The sequence below is a fragment of the Gymnoscopelus braueri genome (assembly GCF_963280865.1).
Source record: "Gymnoscopelus braueri genome assembly, chromosome: 5".
NCBI lineage: Eukaryota > Metazoa > Chordata > Actinopteri > Myctophiformes > Myctophidae > Gymnoscopelus > Gymnoscopelus braueri.
Window position 1 is genome coordinate 40,429,314 of NC_137606.1, and position 27,595 is coordinate 40,456,908.

Genomic DNA, 27,595 nt, shown 5'->3' on the forward strand with positions numbered 1-27,595 from the left:
ATAATTTTGGGGGTCCATATACGTTTGAGAACCACTGATATAGCAACATAAGTTTTTCAGAAAACTGTTAAGACATTTGAAAAGATTTGCACACATTTTCAAGATTTTTCAAAAATAGCAGCTCTACAAGCTCATGGCACGCGTGGCATATCTGCTATTTTTGAATAGCCAAAGAAATCTTAAAATGACACAGATGCTTTCCCGGTCTTAATGGATTCATCAACTTAACTTGATATGAAGATGAGGGCAAAAACTGCCCAATGTCGAGGTTAGTTTACGATGAATGGTACTGTAGGTTAAAAGTAGTTTAGACAGGGAAACTTGGCGTCTAATTGATGAGACTTCCAGGAAGTTCAGGTCAATTTTGTCCAAATAAATGGTTTAAAAAATTCTTCATTTAAATGTACAATGTAGCTTTATGTCATTCTAGGTGACTTAATGCTTTTAGGCTATCCTGTTCTGCAACCTGTCAGTGTAGTTAAGACAACATGTACTGTACGCAAGCCAGTTCAACTTAATCATTCCTTTTCTCAGTAATACATTGAGGGGTGGTCCCTCCCTTTTCAATGATGCTGAGCTTACAACAGGCAGAGAGACAACAAACAATGAATTTATGAAAATAAATAAAAGATTACATTAACCCATTTAGACCTGGGGCCGATTCTAAAAACGCCTTCTAAATCATGACCTAAGTTTTCTAAAAAACTTCAAATATTTATTCAAAAATTACAACAAATGTATGTTGCTACATACTGTACATAGCAACAGTAAACCCAAAAGGGGTTCCCGTCCTGAAAGGTATAGTTACAAATAGGGGTTCTCGCCCAAAATGGGTTTAAAAAACCAAAGCATATTTCTAAACTGCCCTGATGAGTACATTGTAGATTATCCCACAAGTGCGGGGCACAAAAACTAAAAGCATTCTTCCCGATTTCGGAGTTGACCCGAGGGACATGTAATGGACCCCAGTCCAGAAAGCAGGTGCGATAGACTCCTACACAGAGGTCTAATAGTGAAGTAATGTAGAATGGTTATGGCATATGATACAGCCTTAATGATTTGAATTGATTATCCTTCTTTACACAGCACCACCTATCAGTTTTCAGCCCAGTAGACAGACTGTGTGCCAAGTCTGACTGAAATGACAAAACACAAATCAATTTTTAAATGAAAAACAAGACAGAACGCGGCTCACCTGGTAAGAGTCCATACCACATGAATAGGATGAAAAGTATAATGTTGCTGTCAGGCAGAAACCTTGTATATATACAATGTTTTTTTTTTCGTTTTGTAAAATAATGCCCAAGTTGTACTGTTGTCAACAGTAAATAGCCTAAAATAGCGAAAATACTTTTGCTATTTAAAATAAAAAGTGAAAGTGTGTCTGTGTGTTATATATTGAACCAATGAAAAGTATCAAATAGAGCTTGTGACTAAATAATAACTACGTTGAATGAATTGGAATTTTTGAACATTTCCTGAAATTTAACAGTTTTGGATATACAAGGTTTTATTTCAAATATTCACTCGATGTCTCGCCTATGGGAGAGCGCCCTCTGGCGTGATCACAGAAGCATTACCTTATAAACTCCAGACAAACCTTTGGCTGGATTCTGACCTCCCTCTGACTGGAGGGCCCGCCCTCCATCCTATATAAGTCAGGGGAGAGTCATTTTCCGTAATTCAGTTTTTCTTCTCGTTCGATCGAGGAAGCACCTTCTCAGTCCACCTTATGGAGTCGGCACGGCGAAAGTCTCATCAGGACAGGATAATATCTTGGACCGCGAGACGCTGCTGACGGTAGGTGTTGACTTTCTTTACAAAACCTGTGACAATATCGCACGGTTCTTCCTAGAGGAACTTAACATGTTCCCTAGTTTTTCTAGCTTAAATTGCTAACGTGTAGTATAGTCTGCTACTTCTCAGTCTAGTAGCCGTGAGCCAGGGGATGAGCCTAATAAGCTCTCCTCAGCCCCACGGGCTGCTAGCCACAGTTAGCCCCGAGCTAGCTAGGAGAAAAACAAACACGCCAGCATAGTCTGCTCGGCCCCCGTGTTTTGTTTTTCCCTCCTCCCTGTTCCGTTCTTCAAGCTTAAAACGCTTAACGTGAACATGGCCTCCGCAGCTCCGAAGAGCCGGACCGGGTCCAACAGAGCCCCGGTCCCGCAGAAAGAGTGCGAGACGCCACCGACTAGCATCATATACTACCAGCTAGCGTAGCGCGTCGTCACCGGGAGCTTAACAAGCTCCCACTAGCGACACTGCTTGCAGGCTATCATGCTAACACAGAGTAAACACGACATCTTAAGATCGTGTTTTTCTCCAGGGTGACTTTTTACCCACGAGCTAACACCGAGTAAACACACCAGCGTCGTCCGCTCTTAGTGTGCTTTCTCTGGGTCAGCGCTGCACGCCACCAACTAGCATCATAGGATACCAGCTAGTTTTTAGCATGTTGTCACCGGTGAGTTTAATAAACTCCCACTAACAACACGTTTGGCAGGCTACAGCAAACACGGCAGCATCTCTGCTTTACATCGTGGTTTTCTCCGAGGTGATTCTTAGCCAAGAGCTAAAACACTGAACAAACACACCAGTGTTTACACTCTTAGTGTGTTTTTTCTCTGGGACAGCCCTGCACGCCACCAACTAGCATAATACGCTACCAGCTAGCTTAGTGTGTTGCCATCGGTGAGCTTAACAAGCTCCCACTAGCAACACGTTACACACTGCGTGCTGACACAGAGTAAACACGACAGCATAACCTGCTTCACATCGTGTTTTCTCTCCGAGGTGGTTTTTAGCCATGAGCTAAACACCGGGCAAACACACCAGCGTCGTCCGCTCCTACTGTGTTCTTTCAGAGACAGCCCTGCACGCCACCAACTAGCATAATATGCTACCAGCTTGCTTAGCACGTTGCCATCGGTAAGCTTAGAGCTCCCACTAGCAACATGTTTTGCACACTGCGTGCTATCACCGAGTAAAACACGACAGCATCACTGCTCCACATCGTGTTTTTCTCTCTAAGGTGGCCTCTTAGCCACGAGCTAAAACCGAGCAAACACACCAGCGTCTTCCGCTCTTAGTGTTTTTCTTTGGGACAGCTCTGCAAGCCACCAGCTAGTATCATAAACTACCAGCTGGGCAGGCTACAGTTAGCTACACGCTAACACCGACATCGTGTTGTTTCTCTGGGACAATAAAAGCTTAGCAAGTTTTTCTCCCATACACGACTCCCCTGTTTTACAGACCTTGCCACAAACAGGCTCCACGCGTGTTGTGAACAATGACCGCTGCAGCCCAGCAACGAAGGGACCCCTGTCCCTCGAAAGAGTGCGGGGTCTGCGGGAATAGAATGTCGTGTCACGACGGACACAACTCATGTGTTATTTGCCTGGGACCGACCCACGCAGCCCGAGGGCTGTGTGAGGAAGGTCCGTTCCGCATAGCATGCGGACTGACTGAACCTAGGTTCGTCAGAAAACGGGCCATACATTTCCAAATGTTTGACCCGGCCATAGGAGTCCACGTCCACCGGGGCGGAGGGGGACGAACCCCCCAAACCCCGCGAGGCGTCCCTTCTACACCAAGTTAGGAAGAGGACACGGACGAGGCCCAACTACTCCAGGGTACAGAATATGTCCCCTATAACCAGGTCATTGAGCAGGCGATTGGCCAGTAAAACGAGCCTCTCCCCACGACTCATACTCGAGTTACCAGCGGCGTAGCCTATGGCCACAGCCGCAGCCAGTATGGGAGAACGGTTTAATGCCTACTCCCGTTGGCAACCAGCACTGGGACAACAGTTGACGTGTCCTGGGCTGAGCCCTACTCTTCCCGCTACCCGTGGAAGAAGGGGTTGCCACACACCTCACGTCAGAAGCCACGGCTCTGACACGAGAGCCCAACTCCATTGCGAAGCACGCGTCGCCTAAACGGCAGGCGCTCCTGCTTGCAACCTACAGGCCAGGGGGGGCACCCTAGCCAGCCAGAGGCAGGCCTCGGGCAGCTACTCTACAAGAGCGAAATAAAGAAAGGAGAGGGACATGGCTGGGACTATGTCAGGAGGAGACGGTGGACACCGCCTCCCCCTCTCTCTCTGGTGGTCCTAGAGTTCTGGTGACCGGGCGGGGCGGGGTGAACACGCTCCACCACCCGATGGAAGGGAGAATGACTTTACACACTATACATTATGTGGATAATGTTGTGTGAATGTAAACATGGGTTACGACTGTAACCCCGGTTCGCTGATACTATGACCAAGATGTCTCCTTATGGCAAGACATCGGAGTGGTTATTAGAAATTGAACCCTCTCTACCTGTTTCTCCAATAAAATTTCAAACCGTTACAGCCTGATTTTCAGGGGCACGGCAAAAAGAAATGAAACAGGACAAAACCAGAACATAAGGGACACAAGCTCGCTACCACAGAGGTCTCACGGACACTTCATGGTAGCGGGGTGAATGCTCGCCATGGGGAGAGGACGATTACGCACTGTCCCCAAGGGAACGGCTCACGGTCGACTCTGTTCAACCACTATACAGCTGCACTCTATATCCAGGGGATATATACTACAGTTCGCCTCGAGACCTCCCCATGCTAGTGAAAGCTATTTTCTCTTAAGCAGGGGACTGGCGGGCGACTTTCTACAGGAAGACAATTCTCCCTGTTGGGAAAAAGAACTGTACAAGAAATACCCAGAGACCAAGCGAACAGCGGGCTCTACTCGTGCTATTTCCTGGTCAAAAAGAAGGGGGGGGGCTGCGTCCGATACTGGACCTAAGAGCCCTCAATCAGTATCTAAAGGTGTTCAAATTCAGGATGTTATCAAATCCGTCTCTCCTCCGCATGGTGCGCCAGAGAGACTGGTTCACATTGATAGACCTAAAAGACGCCTATTTTTATGCTCCTTTTACCCACCACACAGAAATCTCTGCGGTTAGGGTTCTGAGGTTGAAATTACGAATACACGGTGCTACCGTTTGTAACGTCCTCAGCCCCAGAGTATTCGTCGAATTCACGCAGGTTGCGATTGGCCCTCTGAGAAGAGAAGGCACTCGCATAGCGTCTTACATAGACGATGGGCTGCTACAAGCCGACTCAAGAATCGGCGGCAAGGCAGCATACTCAGAAAGTGGTGTCTCACCTACTGAAATCGGGTTTTCAGGGTCAACTGCGTGTTGGTGCCTGCACAGACGGCGAATTTCATAGGCAGGACTCTGAACTCGCTATCGTTCAGAGCCAGCCCGCCACCGAAAAGGATCAGTCCTTTTTGTCCTGCCTAGCACAATTTTACACGGGCCGGAGGGTCTCCTTCAAAATGTGCATGGAAATGTCAGGTATGATGGCCTTAGCCGTATCGCTAAGACGATTGGGCAGTTGCTGTCGTGTGTTGGTCACAGAGGAATGTGTAACAACGCTGTGTCGCTGGAGGAATCTGTGATTCCTCTCAGACGAATGGTCTCTGCACCCGGAGATACCAGGACAGATCTGGGATCGTTTGATCGCCCCCAGATGGATCTTTTTGCTTCACTGGAAGACACGGGATGTCCGTTGTTCTTCCCAGTGGAGGGTGCAGTGCCTCTGGGTCGAAATGCACTAGTGCACGAATGGCTCAGAACTCTTTTTATGCTTTCCTCCGCTGTCCCTGTTAGGTCCCACACTCGTGAGAGTGAGGGACCAGGGGCTGATGGTGATACTGGTTGCCCCAGAATGGGGTCACTGGGTGTCAGTCGAACCTCTCCTGTACGACCGCTTGTGGCTGCTTCCGTTACGCGGAAACATGCTAACGCTAGCAGGGGGTGAGATATTTTGTCCCTGACCAGAACATCTGACTCTCTGGGCTCAGCCCATGAGGGGATGAATCTGAGTACTGAGGGGTTACCCCAGAACGGTTTTGAGATAAGGTGCGAGAAGTCTCGCACTGTGCCGTTCTAAGCCCATGTCCATTAAGTCCTTTTCTACAGGATTTAATGGATAAGGGCAGAGCCTTTTCCACAATAAAAGTCTACTTGGCGGCTATCTCAGCCTGCCGTATTTGCTTGAAGCCGAGACGGTGGGTCAGCACCGCCTGATTTGTCGGTTCATGGAAGGGACCGGACGTCTCTTCCCGAGTCAAAGTCCCCGGTGTCACCCTGGGATTTGAGCCTGGTGTTGGACTCCTTATCTCGGTCACTTTTCGAGCCTCTGAGTCAAATTGACAGAACAACTGTCAGTCAAGACTGCGTTACTGATGGCTTCAGTGACTACTGGAGAGCTCAGTAATCTTCATGCACTGTCAGTACACGAGGAGTGTACACAGTCAAGGAAGGGGCTACAAGGGTGGTTGTCAGACCCAGACCTGGGTATGTGCCAAAGAACCCCTTGGTACCAAGTGTCCTTGTGACCTTGAATGCGTTTCACCCGCCTCTTTTCGCCTCATAGGAGGATGAAAGGTTACATTGCCTTTGTCCGGTTCGGGCTTTGGAAATGTGCATTGGCAGATCTAGGGCTTTGAGAAAGTCAGATCAGCTATTTGTGTCATGGGCTCCACGGATGGTGGGCAAGCCCATTGCATAACAGACACTTTCCCACTGGATTGTAGAGGCTATTCAGTTAGCCTATTCCAGTGGTGGGATGCTGCCCCAGTGGGACTGAGGGCACATTCTACAAGGGAAATAGCGACATCATGGGCCCTCTTCGGGGGGGTCTCCATTTGGGATGTCTGCAGTGTGGCATGTTGGGCTTAGGCCTTGACATTTGCCAGGTTCTACAGTTTGGACGTAACTGCAGCCCCTGTGGCGCATACGGTCCATAGTGTAGCCTCCAGACGGGGGTCAGGCCCCTAGGCTGGTTATTCTGGACTTCGAGATAACAATCAGGGAGTTTACTATATCTCCCATAGGCGAGACATCGAGTGAATATTTGAAATAAAACTATAGGTTACTGGACGTAACCCCGGTTTTATGATAATATGAGCGAGATGTCTCGAAAGACACCCTTCTTGTTTACGAACGAGAAGAAAAATGTTATCTTGAATTACGGAAAATGACTCTCCCCTGACTTATATAGGATGGAGGGCGGGCCCTCCAGTCAGAGGGAGGTCAGAATCCAGCCAAAGGTTTGTCTGGAGTTTATAAGGTAATGCTTCTGTGATCACGCCAGAGGGCGCTCTCCCATAGGCGAGACATCTCGCTCATATTATCATAAAACCGGGGTTACGTCCAGTAACCTATAGTTTCTACCCGACAATGACGGTACATTTAGTGTATTTCTTATGCATGCTAATGCAACACCAGACCAATATGGGGAAGCTTGTCATTTACAAAGAGCTCCCCGCCTGCTTTTCACACATCATCACTTTAGCTACAAGTATATGTTGAATGAATGATAGCTTTGTTGTTTAGCATTTTATTAATATACAAAATACAATGTGTCTGTGTCTGTGTTATCACAACAGAAAGCACTGTAGTGATAATCAAAACGTATTGCGTTTATGTACAAATTTGTGCATATTTTCATAAAAGAATATATTCTGAATATTGGTGGGGCATAATATTTCTTCATGGGCCACAACCCATGACTACCCAGACACCTGGCCTATAGGTTAATATCAGCAAGACCAAACTCATGCACAGTATTCTGGCAATGTTATGGGTCACAGTTCAAAGCACTGTTTCTCAATCAGTGGGTCAAGGACCCAAAAGGGGGCCAAGAAATTCTTGGACAGGGTCAAAACCTGAGAACAAACTTAACTAGGCACCTGTGTGCAAACAGAAAAGAAGCACTGGTTTGACGGGATTGTTTTCATCGCTGTCAGGTGGAAACCTTGTGTGTACAAAACTGTTCATTTTCAGGAAATGAAAATAAATTGTCTTTATTAGTCACAAGCTCTTGTTAATACTTTTATTGGTTCAATATTGATAAAACCCATAGACAGACTTCACCAGTTTCAACCTGGCGTCCCTATTTTGGGCATGCCATTACAGGCAGAAATGTTAAAAAAAAAATCTAAACGTTTCAGAATTTTGCAAAGAAATAGCCAACCTACAAGCCCTCGACATGTCGCATCGGCTATAATACTTAGGGCATGAATTTATAATAATACAAAAAAACATAAAAAAGATGTCATACGGAGATACAAGGTTTCTGCCCCGACACAGGAACGATTATTAGACAAGGGGCCAGTGCCGAGAGAGAGAGACAGCGACAGCCCCGTTAAATCAGCCAAATTTACGATAACGTTTTGACCGCACTTTGTGTGGCCAGGCGAGCCTGTAGTGTGCCACACAGCTGGGGACCGCGCCGTTAGGTTGTGGCAAAATAAGCGTCTCTTTGTTGCCGGATGCGGGGAAAAAACATCCAATAGATTCTAAAAAAAGCACAGGAAGGAAACTGGGGGTGGGGTGAGCAGCAGTGTGCGCAGCACCGGGGGTGTGGCGGAGTAGAGAGAGTGGGAGTGAGAGAGGAATGTTCACTCTCTCTTTCTCTCCCGCTTGTTATCATGCTCACATTCAACATAATAACCCTGCTTTTCTCGGCAACAGCTATGAAAAGAATGCAGAGACGCGCTGTTATTCCCTGTGTGTGCGCGTGTGTCTGTGTGTGTGTGTGTGTGTGTGCGTGTGTGTGTGTATGCGTGTGTGTGCGTGTGTGTGTGTGTGTATGCGGGAGGGAGAGACGAGAGGACTCCTCCTCGCTACTTGATTAATGATCATCTCATCTAATCGGTACAGTTGGTTCCCGACCGTTTTCTGGATCAGCGCCCAACTTGAAGATCTTCGTTGAAAAAGTGTTCGCGGCCCACCCCTCCATTTCTTTGGGCCATTCAAAAATGGCAGATATACAAGCTCGAGTGGCACGCTATGAGCTTGTAGATCTGCTATTCTTTTTTAAAAATCGTGAAAATGTGTGCGAATCTTTGAATATATACTTTTTAAAGCGAACATTTGTATCCCCCTGGAACAAAAATTTTACAAAAATACATAGTCAAAGATTTGCACAAACTTTCGTGATTTTGAGCTTGTATATCTACTAATTTTGAATATCCAAAGAAATCTAAAATGACACAGATGCTTTCCCGGTCTAAATGAGTTAAAGCCTCAGTTACTGTATGCTTAGTTGCGCGTCGGTGTCGTGCTCGGTAAATTGCAGATCTACAAGCTCACAACGCGCCACAAATGTGACGCGTTGCGAGCTTGTAGATCTGCTATTTACAGCAGGCAATGCCAGCGTGCAACTAAGTATAAATCAGGCTTTTAACGCGGCAGCCGGAAAGTGGTGAGATGGGTGGGCCGCAGTGCATTTTTCAGAGCATGTTTTATTTTGATGAGCGATTTGCAATCGATTGTGTTCTGGCTTGAACCGGTGTAACTAACATGGTGTTTCATTTATCGCTATCACAATGAAAATAGTTTTTTGGTTCAAGGTTTTAAAGGAAAAAAAATACTTTAATTATTTAATAAATAATATTAATAATAATCCAAATCATAATAAATAAGGAAAGGATAGGGGAGGGGCGAAGAGGAGAGTGGGCGGGATTAATGGCCTGTGACTTCACTATCCAAGGGCCAATCTCAGATTACTTTTCAGCCTAATTATTCAGAAAACCCCAGACCACAGAAAATCCACTGAATGTTCAAAGTTCATTTTTTTGGGGTGTAATTGAGGTCATAAAACCCCCCAAAAAACATTTAAATAAAAAAAGTGAAATGTCATACAACCTTTAATGCTACATTATCGTCAAAATCTTAGTATTTTCTTTTGTCATTATATCATTGTATCCCCACAGGTTGAGAATCGGTGTATAAGTACATGCAAAAAACATGTACTAATCCTAAAGCTAAATTGTAAATTGTTGAGTATAGGACATAGAAGACTGGAACACATGTGGATAACTGTAATCTGATTCTGTATGTAATCTTTATGTATTCCAATAGATCATTGGTTCTCAAAGGGGTCTTTGGGGGGAGGGGGGGGGGGGTACCAGGGCTCCCCAGCAGTTAATATAGCGTCACAATCATTTTAACCACTTTAACCATATTTTATACTTTGGCTATTCAAAAATAGCAGATATACAAGCTCATAGCGCGGCACTTAGTGCTGCGCTATGAGCTTGTAGAACTGCTTCTTTTTTTTAATCCCAGGCACAAAATATTTTTGAGATGGGGGGTCCTCGGCCAAATACATATCATTTTGGGGGTCCTTGACATGAAAAAGTTTGAGAACCACTGCAATCAATCATAGGTCTGGAGGGAGTAGATGAATACTGATCTGGCGTAATGTCGTCAAGTAGTCCCAGTTGTTCCTGTACAAACACCATGTGTGTGTGATAATCCATAAGGCATCCTGAATTATCTCTAAAATCTCTTCAAGGGAAGGTCTGATTGAGGACTGTTTTGAGGACTGTTTTAGGTCTATGCGACTCAAATAGTTGCAGTTGTGACAGAGCACATATTAATCTATTATATGCAATAAACAGAAAGAAAACTTTACATTGCGCCACCAACATCCATCCACCAACACCTCAATGTGGTCACTTTTCATAGTTAACTACTTTAAAACATAGTGTCAAGTCATTATAGGTGAAAATATTTTTCACAAATTGTCTTACAAAATAGCAGATCTACAAGCTCACAAGGATGCGTTGTGAGCTGGCAAATCTGCTATTTTCGCCACGCAAGACCGTCGTACAACAAAGTATACAATCTGACTTTAGTCATTCCTACAGGGAAGAGAGACACAGAGAGAGAGAGAGCATAGATTCCCTCCTGCTTTTACCTTTTGGGTGTGGGTGTGTGTGTCATAGATGGAATAGCAGTGTCTGCTCACCTCGTGGCGAAACGAGGTGAACAGAGAGAGAGATAGAGAGAGAGAGAGAGAGGCGCCAGGGCATAGCTCAGTAAGGAGCCAGCAGCGTGACACCTCACCACAGTGCTGCAGTAATACAAACATTCCAACTGCCACTTCTCAGCCCCACTGGCAGAGCCGGGGCAGAGAAACAAGACCATCTGTGTTCCACTGCCGGCTCCCTATCTGATGCTGCAAGGTGGCCCAAAAAAGAGCCTTGTTCTACCCCCCCCCCCCCCCCTCCACCCCTCCACCCCCCTCCACCCCTTTCTTCTCTGAATCCCGTAGCTAAAGAACAAGTTCTGTCAGACAAGGCTTTCCGTGATCAGCGAGGCCGATAAGGGAATAATATACATTTGGACACATTTTCAGAAAAGGAGAGCAACACAATGGAAGGTGATGACGAGGACAGGGGTTGAAGACGCTCGCGGACGTTCGCTCCGCGAATGCGGCGTCAGCGACATCGTTTCAGACTACTTAACTACACCGTGGAACCGTTCGCTTCACATCCGACACCTCTCAGACATTATTACACAATTGAAGCCATTTGGAAATGAACTTTTTCTCTTTTTTTCTCGCCGTGTCACTGTAGCGAACAACAGAGCATTACCACAATGCAAATGGGGTTGAACTATGACTTAGACCTCAGAGGAGAGGAGAAGGAGCGAGAGAGGAGGGAGAGGAGAGAGGAGAGGAGAGAAAGGAGAAGGGGAAGAGAAAAAAGCCAGTGCTTGTGCTTCTTTTCAGCGCTCCGCAACTCCGGAGCCTGGGAACCGCGGCAGCTTTTGGCCGGTCCCTGAGAAATATCCTGATCTGTAATGTAAACATGTCTGAACTCTGATCTAGCAAAGAGTTCCCTCCTCCTCCTCCTCCTCCTCCTCCTCCTCCTCCTCCTCCTCCTCCTGCTCCTGCTCAATCTAACCCGGCATTCTGGCGAAGGGGGTTTTTGCCAGTGACATCAGGAGCCCACTTTCTCATTTCCTGAGCCGGGGGTAATGACCCCAGGGAGAATGGCCCCGTTTGAAGTCCTGCAAAATAAAGCTGCTTTGCTCCACTGAACCCCATTGTCCCTCGGTGAGAGTTGGGCTAACTGAGATGGCTGATAGCATTCGATACCCCAAGATGTCAGAGTGGGTTTTTTTTTTTGGTTCTTGACTTGTCACATTACTGTATTAAATGTTGGCTGTGAACCTACATTCACGTAAAGCTTAAGTTGTCAGTGTCAAGGAGGGATGTCAGAGGAAGAAAAGGGGACAAAGATATTTTACTCATGCATAAGCGCTGCTTTTAAAATCGGTGGTTCTCAAACATGTCGATGTCAAGGACCGTCAAATTCATGCGTTTGGCCGCAGAACCCCATTGGAAAAGATTCTGTGCCAGGGACCCCCACCGTAGAAGATTTGTCAACATTTGATGAAAATAGCAGATCTACAAGCTCATTTTGAATAGCCGAAAGATAAAATAGGGCTTAAGTGTTTAAACTGTTCCTCATTTTGCTGGGGACCCTGTGGAACCCCCTCAAGGACCCCTGGGGGTCCCGGATGAGAACCGGTGTTTTAAATGACATTGAGGTGTATGAACGGTGCTACTCAAATAGTTTATTATTATTATTATGATTACAGTTTGGAATAAAGACCATTAATGAAGACTTAGCACAGGAGAGGAACTATTATTGTGTAACTAGTTCATTACTAACCCCATACTGAGCAAAGTCTATAAAGGGTTTAATTCAGGCGTTACTACTTACTTACCAACCATTAGAAAGCATTTAGGTGCATACTGAGAGAAATGCTCCAACTAATATTGTATTGTGTATAGAATAAAGCAGTGCTAATATTAGGTGCCAAGTATTTAATATCTAAGACAGAATAACTATTACATTACATGCGAGTAATTAATAACTGGTTATTTTGTGTATCTTAAAGACAAGATTTGAGTTAAAAATGTTTCACTTTTTTGTTTTACAAGATTCTTTTGAAAATAGCCCGAAGTATATACAGGTCTAAAGCGGTTAAACTGATTTTAATGTTATATGCTTTGAGAACCACTGTCATAAACTATTATACACGATAAAAGTACAGCTGCTGCTAGGTAGAGTGAATGGGAACCAACATCTGGTGCTCCGGTGGCATGTGTGTGTGTGTGTGTGTGTGTGTGTGTGTGTGTGTGTGTGTGTGTGTGTGTGTGTGTGTGTGTGTGTGTGTGTGTGTGTGTGTGTGTGTGTGTGTTAAACTAGGCCCATGTGTTGTGACAGTTACAACAGCAGCCCCAGCAGGTCCAGGAAACTCTGACATATCAGGTGTTGTGATCAGGAAGATAAGCGTGAGAAATGCTTTACGGATCAACCCCTCCCTCATCCGTCTCTCCCATTTTAAACTGAGGGACAAAAATCAACACATCCACACGGCTGTTTGCTCAGTGTGTGTGTGTTAATGTCATAATTACTTCACCAGGCTGAGAAAAATATCTGATGATTGGCTTATTTAAGCCAGATAATATTTTTTTCCCCCTCTCCGTGTGTGTGGTTTTTGTGTGTGTGTGTGTGTGTGGTTTTTGTGTGTGTGTGTGGTTTTTGTGTGTGTGTGTGTGTGTGTGTGTGTGTGTGTGTGTGTGTGTGTGTGTGTGTGTGTGTGTGTGTGTGTGTGTGTGTGTGTGTGTGTGTGTGTGTGTGTGATTTTATCCATCTGTTCCATATCTCCCTGCAGTCACGTCTAACTCTGAGAGTGTGCAAAATGGAACCAAATGGACCCCTAAGGATCCATTTGGTTTCATTTTTCACACTCTCAGAGTTAAATTAACAGTTTGACTGTGCAGCGAGAGCAAAGAGAAGGTCGACGAGACAAATATCTATGATGCTTTTTGGCTATTACGCTCTGACCTATAAAGTCAGTTTATCTTCTTTTTTCCCCCTCTCCCTCTCCCGGGGTCGTAATCGCCACGAAATGAGACATGTTTTGTTTTTTTGCAAGTGTTTTTATTCTAGCGTGTAACCAGCCAGTTTATCTCCCCCCCTGAAAATTTCACCTTTCATGCACTCTCTCCTCTCCGCCACCATAATAATATGTACACCTGAACACTGCCAGTTCCCACAGGGATCAGGTTTCAGCAGTGGCTAGCTAAGCACTTGTGGAAAGACACTCCAATCCCCCACCACCGCCCCCCCCCCCCCCCCCAGTCCTCCTCCCTTCTCCCCCACTGCCGTCCCCAACCCCCACCTCCTCCTCCTTGCCGCTCACACGCACACAATCCTCTTTGCCTTTTCTCTCTTCAATTAAGTCAAGCAGAAGCAGGAAAAACCTGACGGCCCTCAAAGAGCTGCTCTCAGCAGAAGGAATCACATCAGGCGTGAATGGATACCTCCACACACACACACACACACACACACACACACACACACACACACACACACACACACACACACACACACACACACACACACACACACACACACACACACACACACACACACACACACACACACACACACACACACACACACACACACACACACACACACACACACACACACACACACACACACACACACTTCCTCCATAGACATGTAGACCAGTGGTTGTCAAACTTTATCATGTCAAGGAACGGCCAAATATATATTTATTTGGACCCCCCCCCCCCCACAATTCAATAATATTCAAAATGTTTCCATGTTTCTTGTTTGTCAAATTGCCGATCTGCAAGCTTCAGCAACGTCTTGCATCGTGAAACGTGGTGAGCTTGTGGATCGTCTATTTTCAAATAGATAAGGTTCAAATAGCTACACTGATTTTGATGCTGCGTGAACTTATGTTGCTGTTGCTGGGGACCCCCTGGAGCACTCTCAAGGACCCCTGGCGGGTCCCTAGACCTCACTTTGAGAATCACTGATGTATACAACCGGTGATGAGTTATTGTAACCCCTTGAGCTTTCATGCGGCTCGTTCACGCTCACTTTTTTTTCCCTCCTCAGGCAAATAACTTATGTAGTTATGAGGCACGGTAGGAATTGGCCCCTTGACAACTAGAAAAACTCTACAATGACTTATAAAAGTGGGCCACGTGCAAATGTTTTGCGTTTCGGGGGGAACGCGGAATGCCTCTAACTCTGTCGTACCACGCTGTCCCGCGCCGAATCGCCGTCTTACGGCTAAGTTATAAATCAGGAGTAAATACCTCGTCGAAACTCAGACGAGGTTGCTGACGAATGCATGAGGCAAAGCTGAGAGCACAAATCAACAACAAAGGGATATGGAGGGGAGGGGGGCTGGCTAAATCCAACCCCCCTACCGTCCCCTTGGGAATGGTGGTATGTGTCGACCCAGTTGAATGAAATATGTTAACAACACTGCAGTTCTGCGACAAAGCCGTGCAACACGCAATGCACACGCTCCAATTCCAAATGCAGTATACTTTGCTGCATCTAATTTCTTAAAACTCAAATTCAAAATACTTTTCAGGATTCAGATTCAAAAATAACAAAAATAGCAGATCTACAAGCTCGAGCTTGTGGATGCACAACAGCAACGATATATTATTTGTATGACACATTGATGTATAGAGAACATAATTGATCAGGGGCCATGATGACACAATGACTGTGCTTCACTACTGCACTGACCCCAGACCAGCTTTCACGTCCAAAACAAAGATACGCACACAGAACAATTGTCAACGCTCAATTGAACTCTGAGGATGTACAAATGGAACCAAATGGACCCTTAACGGGTTATCTGTTTTGTGTTTGGGTCTTTGATTGCAGCAGAGAGGCATAGTGCGTAACTTCGCCCTGCATTTACATAAACAATTAATAAAATGACCAATCATTTCTCTCTGTACCAGCAGTCATTAGCCACTGGAGTAGTGTGTGGTGGTGTTTACCTGCAGGAAAACATTGCCATCTCGATGTATTTTGGTGTTTTCACTACTTGTTTTGGTAGACGGGATGTTTTGGGGCTTTCATTGTTTCGTTACGTAGACGCAGGGCAAAGTTACATATTATGCCTTTAAATTGACAGTCAGGTTTTTACTGTGTAGCAAGAGCAAAGAGAGGGTTGATGCTGAACGCCTCAAGATGCCATTCGCTCAGCCTGTCACAATCATTACATTATCGCCTAATCGCAATTATTTGAGACAATCACGATCTTGGATAATCGTCAATGGTTTCCATGTTGAAAAATGTTCATACATGAATCAAAGAGACGATCTACAAGCTCACAAGCACCGCGTTCTGAGCTTGTAGATCGGCAATAAAATAAAAAACACATTTTGAGTACAACATAATTATTTATTACAAAATAATTATTCTTTTTTATTTTGATTATTGGTTCCAGACATTTATTTGTATATGTTAATTTATCGGTCATATCTGCCCTGTGCAACTTTTGTTTACAAAGCCAAAAGGCAAACATAAATGTACTTTTGATTTATATGTTCCAATGTCCTATGCCAAAAATACAATCAAATCGTTAATCACAATTATTTGTATGACAATGAATGGTCAAGTGAAAATGTCATGATGGGTGACAGTCCTAACATTTGCAGAGAAGGGCTTTTGAACAGAGACAACAACGTTGGACATTCTGGTGGCAGATGGATGGATCCTCCACAGGGCTTGAAAAAAAAAACAGCCCCTCAGGACACTGTAGTGGCAAAAAGCAGCGGCGCGCCACCCGTGTTCCTCCACTTAGGCTGTATTATCCCATGAAGGCCGGGGATGAGACGGATCTGCTAAGCTAGACAGCCTCAGCAGCACTCTTCAAAAGACAACACTCCTTGCCTTCCCCTTCGCCTGCTGAATAAAACATGAGACGTGTGTGCAGCAGCGGGGTGGGATCTGTGTGTGTGTGTGTGTGTGTGGTACTGAGGTTGGTTGCTTTAAGACGCCACTATTACAGATACAGCGGTGAGACACGAGCCTCTTTGATTTCTCGGCTGCACTGCATGGGTTTGCTGGAAAACTTGACCCAGTTGAATTCACGTGCGTTTTTCTCTCCCGTTTTCTACGAAACAATGACTTGTTTTACCGTGGAATTATTTTTTTATTTTTTTTATTTTTTAAAGAAATAACTTATGAGAATGAATTCCCTTTGGGAGGAGAGGGTAATGGAAGTCTCTCCAGACACTGAGAGATGTCCCAGATTCAACATTCCAGTTTGCTGATTCCATGTCCATGTTTACTCAACCCGTTCTTCTAACCATAAATCATACTGCTTTTATCAATAACATTTAAGGGAAAAATATATATAATGTTATCAATAGTGTCTGCATAGTGCTGCTCACAATGGGGATACTAACAATAGCTTCATTCCAAGCGATGCGCAGCGATCTATTCCCTGTGCCAAAATAGTTTTGAGGTTAATAGGCCTATAACATCAACTGGGACCAATTCTTTTCTCACTGCAACAAGCAGATAGAAAAAAACACAATTATTAGTGACTCCCATTCTTAAATGAACAGTGGGGATTCTACGGTGTACTGCTTCTAGGAAGGGATAGGCCACACCTACAGTGTTTCCCAACCTGAAGTCCGGGTCCTTCTTGGGGCGTGTCAAAGACCACTGGAAGGGGGCGTGAGGCCATGTCTGCTTGGAGGTAGTCCAACGTTTTCAACACGTTGCACAAAAATGTATCGTTCTCTTTTCAGAAACAGTCAAAAATAGTCTAGATTTTTCAAGATTTTTTAAAACGTAAAAAAAAACAACGGAAATAACGTGTTGTGAGCTTGTAGATCTGCTATTTTCACTATTCACCAATCGCCATATAATACGTATATAGGGTGGTTAACACAAGAGAGTGTGTGTGTGTGTGTGGGGGGGGGGGGGCTCTCAGCTTGTGTCAGATGTAAGAAGGGGGGGCTCCAAGGAAAGAAGGTTGGGAACCACCGGGCTACACAAAGCAGGATTTTGACATCCACCATGACGTCCGAAACCCAACATATTACATGACAACGTTCCTCTGTTAAGTTTGTTTATTGTCGACAACCCTGTCATCTCATTAAATGGGTCCCAGCACACATAATGACAGAACCCCGCTCTCTGTTAACGAGGATGACGTCGAGGAACACATGTTCCTTTAGCGGTCGGTGACCTGAGACTTTATGCCATGAAAATACGTACAATCTACAAGCTCACAACGCGTCACGACGCAACGCGCTGTGAGCTTGCAGGTCGGTTATTTTCAGCAGGCAACACCACCGTGCGACGACGTATATAAATGAAGCATCGGTATTCACATGAATGCTGATGACATGAAGAGGAACGCGGGCCACCGCCACACCAAAAGGGAGAAGCCATATGAACGCCCTTCTGTTCTGGGATCAGGTTGTCCAGATCTCAAAAAAGGCAAACAATGCAAAAGGACGCAGCGTGTCCGTTTCCACTAGACATGCTTTTAATGCTACTTGTCTGGGCTTTAATGCAATGTCTGATGTATAGCCTTTGATGTTGATTGAAGGAATTGTGTGATGCATGCCAAAGGAAGCGTGGTTGTGGAGTTAAGTCATGACATCTTTCAAGATTTGCTTAAACCACAAAACCACAACCACAAAAAGGTTAAAGGAGTAGTTCACCCCCCCAAAAAATCGTATTTTCTATCAATTACTCACGCCATGAAGCCTTGAATTCATGGAGATAGAAAATAAGTCATCCTCTCCCAGATCATTGTATTTCTCCTAGCCGATTTACAAGCTCAACATGTACAGTAGATCGGCTATTTTTGCAAGGCGTTGTACGATAAAATATGTTTACGGACAAGCGATTGATGGATTCATTTGGCATTCATTCTTTAAGAAAAAATAAACACTCAACACTCCTTAGGGCTCCACAATTAATCGAGAATAATCTACATAAATTGTGATTTTATGCTTCACAATGATGTATCACGAAACATGGCAATTAATTCACTTTGCACTTCACCCAAGTTGAATATAACCGGAGCAATACAGCCCATATCCCCATCCATCAGGCTCACAGAGGAACAAAGAAACCACAGAGGCCATTATACATACTGTACCATTTGAGCTCTATTCTGGGGCAAACATTCGGGCGAAGAGATTTGGCGTAGAGGGAGAATGGAGAGGGACCGAGTACAGACCCTTGGGGGACCCCGGTCAAAAGAAATATGTTGCGGTTTAAGAAAAACAAGTTGTTCCCCTAACAAATTCATCATTTGTGATCATGATTAATAATCAGGATTGCAATATTAACTAAATCATTGTTATTGGTTCTAAATATGGGTTTCGGTATATCTTTCCGTGAATTTCCCAGACCTAACGCATCAGCACCATGCTGCTTGTACCCCAGAGCCAGGGAAACAGTGGCTGGGTTGGCTCTGGCACCGTGCTGCTGGGTGGGCCCCCGAGGGCCTGAGCTAATTGTTCCGTATCAGAGCAGAGCAAGGCTGAGATCACACACCCTTCCAGCTTTGAATCAGCCACTTCTACCACGGCCAAACACTGAACTATAGAGCAGAACAGAACCTCCCCCCACACACGCACTGCACATGTGCTGCACACACACACTGCATGTGCACACACACACACATGCATGCAGGAGCGCACACACACATTCGACCCAACGATGATTCATTCCCTTACACCTAAACCCTGACCTCGAACTAACCTTCAATTCTGCTCTTTTGATGCTTGGGAGGACATTCTGTCCTCGTACATGTAGAAAAACAAGGCCCAACAAACATGCGTGCTCATGTGCACGCACGCACGCACGCACGCACGCACGCACACACACACACACACACACACACACACACACACACACACACACACACACACACACACACACACACACACACACACACACACACACACACACACACACACACACACACACACACACACACACACACACACACACACACACACACACACACACACACAGTTTGACATGTGTGACTACACAGCAAAATCCTCAGTATTAATTTGACTCCGAGTCATACAGTACAACGTTGCTGGTTGTGTTTCTATCCTGAGACACACAGGTTTTAGGAGGGCATGGTCAAATCCGCCACTGAACACGGGTATGAGCATTGTGTTTGAGAGACGGGTCGTATAATAATACAGTGATATCTTTTCATATAGCGCAAAACTGTGGTTATGTATGGTAGAGCAGGAACCTGCAACATCCACCATCTTATGAAAAATCAAGATGAGATATTAGTTTCTTTCAAGCCCTCTCCAGCCACAAAGATAATCCAAATCCACTCAAGGAGCACCTTGGTTTGCACCTCCATTCCAATACAGGTAACATGACGTAGATTCCCTTCCCCTAATTCACACGTACTAGTAACTAGGGTGTGATGTCACTGTAGCTAAAAGTATAAGTTGTCATTGTTGCCATTGACTGCAGTCGCATGGACATAGTTCCCTCTGCAAGTACCATTTCACCTCACATGCAGGTTTTTCCGCAGTGTAGTTTCATTTTGTACAATTTGAGTATGTAGAGATACGTATCCACTGTATTCAGCTTACTGCAGAGAAACGACTGTAGACAAGACACAAAACCTATGGCAAACGTCCCTATTAAGACCACCAAATCTGCTTTTCTGACATTTTCTGTCAACAATTTAAGTGAGAACATTAAGTTAAAATGAAAGTTGAATCTTTCATTTGAAGTGTCAATAAAATCATTTATACTAATGTTTTTTTATTATTAAATTTGTCACAATAATATGACAATATACAGTATGTCAAATGTCTAGCAAGGCCTTAATGGGTACCTAATGTACCCTATAAGATCAAGGGTGGTCCAAATAAACCCATTTCATTATTTAATAAATAGCCTATATTAAAAAATAACAATTAAGCAAAGGCTACAATACCAAATCCTGTGGCAATTTAACCCAATTTATGCACTCTCAGTGTATAAATTGACCCATAAGTGGTCAATTAACCTTGTTAACGCTGAATGTTCAAAATGTTTGGGGGGAGGGGGATCAAAATTCATCCTTTCCCCCCCCCCTGAAATAGCTATTTGTCGTACAACACAGTACTGTATAGGGCTTAAAGTGGTTAACCCTCACAATGTCTCTGTGTACTTTCGATGTGAACGCGGCTGCCCCAGGACCCACACATTTCCCAGATCTGTCAGTACAGCGAGCTTTAGGAAATAACAGAATCCTCCCATGTGCACACAGGACCGTTAATCACCAAAATGCATCCCTCCCCTACTGCGTTTTCAAGGCCTGTTTGACCCGGAGTAAACACAGCCAGGAAATGTATTCAATGGCTCTAAACATTTATATGGGGGCCTTGCGCTTCAAACGGTTCCACGGCCAAAGCATCTTTCAAGAAGGTGCTTAGCGGGCCATTTGTTAAAGCCGGTATAATAGAGTATGACAACAATGCGTGGCATGCGACAAGCGGCACAGCAAAACGCTGTTTGCTGACCCTCCGCGTGTCATTTGTATGCCCGTACACGCGAAAAGGTGGTGGATGGATGCCACATCCTGGATCCGGATTAAACACATCTGCGGCTTGTAATACACTGCTACTATTCCCTACTCTGAAATGGTTCTCTGCTGAGGGATTATGACTGAGATGTAGAATCAATAAATAGGTTTTAAAACATTAAATAACCAATCTTGGGGGTTGCCCGGTGGCTCAGTTGAGTTGGCCGTGTGCTTCTTGTGAACGGGAGGAGCTCCCGGGTTTGAATCCGACCCCCGTATTGTCCTGCAGCTTTCTCCCCTATCTCTCTGGCCTTGGATTCCTGTCTCTCTACACTGACCTGATCTAAAATAAAGCATATAGATGCCAAGTAAAATAAACTAAAATAGAAAAAGTGCTCCTCGGAGCACAGGTCTCCGCCAGGTCAGGTAGGTTATTGTGGGCCAGCAATGTTCGGAATTCGGATTCTGAAAAATCGGACGGAACCATCTTGATCACTTGACTAGAGATAATGTGTACAGATTTGCATGTAAAAACACGAATCGGCCTGTTATAGTGCCACCATGAGGCTGATTTGAAAATGTTCAAGTGGCATTTCTTGGGAATGGGGATGTGTCTAATGGGAATATGTGTGCAAAATGTCACGGAAATTGCATGCTGTGTTCATGATTTAAGGCATTTTGTTCAAAACTGAGTACTCCTGCAAACTTTGGAAGCCAATTTTAGCCAATCAGGATGATTTATGAAAAATCTGAAAGACCTGTTTCGTTTAATGACTATAGAGATACTGTGTACCAATTTGCGGGATTTTTGGACAAAATCTGTTGGAGTACTATCCAAAAATGTGTTTTGCACAAATCGGCCTCCTGGTGGCGCTATAAAAAGGCCCATGTGAAAAATTTGGGCCAGAGGTTCTCCAGGGAGTGTGTGTGCACTGTTTCGCTGCGATCAAGCCAACGGTGCCAGAGATTAGCTGTACACAGACAGAATGACACACACACACACACACACACACACACAGACGGACGGACAGACAGACAGGGGGTAAAACATACTCTCAACATGCCTTTCGGCCTGGCGGAGTCAATAAATAGGCTGTCAATAACCAAAAGCTATGAGTCTGTATGTTCTATAGAAATTCATTCAGCCTCCCCTGTCGGTTCTTCCAATTTCACCTAAAATAACATCCTCTGTTAATCTGGAGTCAATGAGCAGTGAGTACTTTAGCGCTCCTCACCTGGCGAACGAATCCGCAAATTCCACGGTGTGTGAACAACAGTCGATAACACACACCAAGTTATTTCACTTCGCTCAAGCCACGGTGAGGTGTGTGTGTGTGTGCATGTGTGTGTGAGACACATATTATTAACACAGACATGCCCAGCAGGACTCCCATTTCCTCCTCGCCTTTCTCTTGCTGCGCTCATCAGCTTTCTATTTTCTTCCATGTACAACACTCCGCACCAGAGTCAAATTAACTCCATTGGAAATGGAACACAGCACATGAACAGTGGATCTCATGCACGTTATCACTGGGTCTTGCTGCATGGTAAAACCCTCAGTGCTCATCTAACTCTGAGAGTGAACAAAATGTAACCAAATGGATCCGTAAGGGTTCATTTGGTTACATCTCTATCAATACAAACGCCTAGTGTTGGACTTCCGGGTTATCTGCAAAGGGGCGGAGTTTGGCTGTTATTGTTTCCGTCTTATTCTTTGTGTGAGTCTTTGTCTCTGCTACGTTATGTTCTGACCACGTAATTTCCTACACATTTAGCCTACAAATTGATCATGCCTGGAGCCTTTGGATAGTGTACTTTTAATTGTTCTGTATACATTTGTATTCGTTATTTGGCCCATATTTTGCCTCAGTAGCGAACTATTCTTTCCTTCTTCTTCATCTACTTTCCGCCACACTGGATGCCTTAAGGCACTTTGCTGCATCCCACAGGTCGGGAGTATAACGCAGTTGATATCAAATCCAGGTTGTGTTATTAGCACACATAGCTTAGTTCAAACAGCTTAAACATCAACTTCTCATGGCTGTGGGACAGAGCGCACATCCCCGGGTAGCACAACGGAGCACAGCGTCGGGACCCCCACGCCAGCGAATGCTTCGCGGACCCCCACGAACCATTCGCTGGGGGTCCGACCTGCCTCGCGGCTGCGGACAGACAATTCTCAGTGAATCACAACGCGTGAAGCTGCCCTGTGTGTGTGTGTGCGTGTGTAACTGTCACCAGGCAGACATCGACTCATAGGAACACACGCCTTGCCCACACATAACTAAAAGTCTGCAAATATTTTGAGTGTGTGCACTCTGCGCTCATCTGTTGTGCGGCCTCTGTTGTTGCATCGCGTCTGTCATTAAATATGCAGCCATGTGCATGCCCACAATAATTGTAATAATACAGCCTATATAGCCTATATTGTAGGCTACTAGATGTGAGGCATCGTAGTGGCCCGAACCTCTAGTTTTGTACACTCTCAGAGTTCAGTCGGGTAAATAAGGAACAGATGGTACGAATGAACACTCAGGATTTTACAGTCTGTTCCTTCACACTGTTCTGCTGCAGTCAAAGACCCGAACACAAAACAGAAACCTGCCTCACTCACTACTAGAAAGAAGCTACACAGCAACCACTGATGGTGGTGAATACATTCTTTAGGTCATGTACTTGGAGCTGTTCTGTTCTGTCCAATCAAAGCCCAAATAGGCGTCTTTACAACAGCACTGGTTCTCAAAGTGGGATCCCGGGACCCCCAGGGGTCATCGAGTGGTTTCCAGGGCTTCCCCAGCTAAATTAGTTACAGCGTAACAAATTTGTTTAACCACTTTATATACAGTACATCGTTTGTATATACATCGGATATTTGAAAATAGATGATTGCAACGCTTTGTGAGCTTGTAGTTCTCTTTCTTTCTTTGCATACTATCGAAGATTGATCGAAAACTGTATATTGTGACTGTATATATCATGACTCTGAGGAAGGTCGAAAGACCGAAACGTCAGTCAACTATTACTTGCACTTGAAAAATAAAAGGCTTACATTGTCCGTGTTGCTCCAGCGTTCATCTCTTCATGCATCTATTGTCCCTACCCTTGTGACGCACCGGACTGGCCGTTTGAAGGCTGAGGCTCAACAGTAGAATCCCTTTGTGTTCAACTGTATATTTTGATGTTTGATATTTTGTATTGTTGTTCGTTGCACTTGTTGTCTGTCCAGTTTGTTTGAGTGTTGAATGTTTAATGGACCACAAGGGAAACAAGCCTTTTGGCTTAAAAAAAAAAAAGGAATTGGTCATATCTTTAAACATTTTAACAACATTCACCTTGTGAGGGGAGGTCCCTTCCGCAAATTATTATCAGATGGGGGTCAGTGGCCAAATAAATATTAATTTGGGGGTCCTTGACATGAAAAGGTTTGAGAAACACAGTAATCACAGAACATGGATTAGACCTATACTGCATCATGTTGACCAGTTATACTGTCATGATCCGTGTTGCCTGTCACAACTTGTACCCAGTGCCTTCTTTTTTTCTCATAGACTTTTGGTGGAAAGTCTACGAGCCGAGGCCCCGACGATGTTTGTTTTTCCATTAAAAAAGAAAGCTAAAGCAGAACCATGTGAGCTCTCACCCCTTTTTTTTTGGATGTTCTACTGAAACATTTCTTGGGACGTGTCCCATATCGCCTGCAGTCTGGATGTCAAACTCCCCTGGTGCACATTCAAAGAAAACAACTGAATAAATCTTCACATCTCTTAACAGATGGCACACAGGAAGTGAGTGCTATCAGTGCTCCCAGGGACACCAGCCTTTCCTCCGTGGGTTATTCCGTCTTCCTCCTAGAGGGGCTGGGCACTTAACCCAGAATATATGGAAACGCATAGTTGGAACCTCTAAGCCAGTGGTTCTCAACCTTTTCAGGCCGTGACCCCCCAACATAATCATATTTGAACTTGGGACCCCACAACATAATCATATTTGACTTGAGGCATTACATTTAGTTGGACTCGGTTCCACAGATAAAAGAAGTGGCTTAAAGCTGCAATCCGTAAATTCCAAGTCTTATATACCGGGATTCAAACCCAGATCTCAAACCAAAATTTTCAAATTTTCATATGTTTAACAATATCAATAAGTATGTGGTAAGTATGTTTTTTTTTTACTGTGAAAAAGAAAAATAGTCACTTAAAATGTATCCATTTGTAACTCGGAGTAAAAATGTAACCAAATGGTTTTGGTTACATTTGTAAACTCTCACTCTCTCAGAGTTGAGTTAGCCAGGATTTCACTGTTTAAATGGTGGAACATGTCATGTTGTTTCAACAAAACATATGAGGTCCAATTATCAGGGGAGAGCTGAGTAAACAAACTCTACTCGTGTGTTGTTTACAGTATGAGAAAAGACATGACAGGTAACTGTCCTCCCTCGAGAGACAACGTTTTCATCTTGTACACACACACACACACACACACACACACACACACACACACACACACACACACACACACACACACACACACACACACACACACACACACACACACACACACACACACACACACACACACACACACACACACACAGTATGAAATATCTGCAGTGTTTTAAAACGAGACAACAGGGTCTATTCAATGAGCTGAACAAGCTGTTCAGTGTTCATGTGTTTGGGTTCTTTGAAGCCACTGCACAGTAGCCATGTTGACATGATTGTCAACCAAATGCAAAACATCTCCATGACCTACATGACCTGCAGGGACCTTGTCCCCTCCTGAGATTGAGTGGAGTGTTGGGTACCACATCTCTCTCATCCGACATGAATATTTTCATCTTCTCTCACATCTCTCACAGTGTTTTTTTTTTTACCACCATCATCACATTCAACATTAAATACTCACAGCTATCCGCGTGTTGATCTTCTGCTCGCCCTCCGAGGAGCCTTGGGGCTTCTGCTCTCCGTTGGCGCCCCGGTTGTATTCGGGAGGTTGCTGGTTAGAGGCCGCCCCCCGGCTGCCCTTGGCCTTCCTGTTCCCGGGCCCCTGGTGGACTATGTTGAGGAGGTGCAGGGTGCTCTCGTGCTCGCGGTCCGAGGTCTCGGCCTGACCCCGCTGGTAGCGGTTCTCACAGGTGGAGTGGTGGCGTCGGCACAGCTCTATGCGGGCCCGGAGGCGCTCCACGATGGCGCTGTGCAGCTGTGGCACCGCCGAGGGGCCCCTGTTGGGAGCCCCTCCGCCGGGCATCGAACCCATGCCCAGTCCCCCCAACATTGGTATGAATCCCCCCTGCTGTGCGGGAGTGGCTTCTCCCATCAACACCACCGGCGGTCCCCGGCGAGAACTGATGATGACAATGGTGATGGTTGGTGGCCCCCGAGAAGTTTATGAAGAGGAACCTGCGTCCACTGGGGCTGGAGGAGAGAGGGGCCCCAATGATGCGTTCATGGAAGGAGACTGGTGGTCTAGGGGCCAGGCTGTGGCTGCGAGTCCATTGAAAGAGCATTGGCTAAAATATGTGCGCGAATGACTGTGTCGGCGACTCGGCGTGCGATAGAAAGAAACAAAAATAATGTGTTCACTTTATAAATACAAAACGTCCATTTGGTTCAGTAGCATTCCTTCTTAACGAATCCCTCCGAGACTGGAGCTGCTTTTGCTCAGAAATAAATTATATTCAATATGAATCTTTAGGTTCATTTAAAATCCTGTCACGCAGAACTTATCTTTTCCACAAAAGAAGGACTCGCGGGTACATCAACATCACTGGCGCATCGTCCACCTACTTTATCTTATTAATAAGAGAAATAACATTAATCATAAATCTAAATAGTAGACCTACTTACTACAAATCCAAAACTACGCGGATCGCAAACAATAAGACATTCTGAGGAGGTTAACAATTAAAAACCACTAAACTTCAACACTCACGACATGTTTTTGCCATTATAGTCGCTTTTCCCTTTTGGTCCCGCGTGTTGATCCGATCCCGTCCGAACCTGGCAGCAGAACTACGGCACCAAGGCGCCCGAAACGCACGGAACCGTCGCACCACGAACCGATCTGTGTGTGTGAGTATGTATTCCATTGACAGTCATTTGTCCGAATGGTGCACCGAGCTGCTGCTGCTGCTGGTGCTCACAGACTCTCATTGTATGAACATTCCTCTCCACACAGCGGACATTACACAGCATGGCTTGTTGACGGGGTCCACATGCATCCTCTAGTGGCGCGAAGGGTGAACTGCCCCGGCATTAGCCCTGGTCCAGAGCGTTAGTGAGTTCTTCTCTCTAACGCTCTGCCAGCCGCCATGCTCTGCTCATAGACCTAAAATTACACGGTCTCCGTCTTTAGTAAAACATAA

The 27,595-nt window shown here is 45.1% G+C and overlaps 1 protein-coding gene across 2 annotated transcripts in view; it reads right to left on the minus strand.

Annotated features, from left to right (window-relative positions):
- maml2 (mastermind like transcriptional coactivator 2) overlaps positions 1-27,362 on the minus strand; it is an 80,981-nt gene extending 53,619 nt beyond the window's left edge. For both annotated transcript variants that reach the window (XR_013933125.1, XM_080427859.1), the window contains exon 1: positions 26,137-27,362. Coding sequence is in view for 1 of the 2 variants with exons in the window: in XM_080427859.1 (XP_080283985.1) it covers positions 26,137-26,547 (411 nt within the window). In the remaining variant the exon portion in view is untranslated. The remainder of the gene's footprint in view (positions 1-26,136) is intronic.
- Positions 27,363-27,595: the final 233 nt, after the last annotated feature.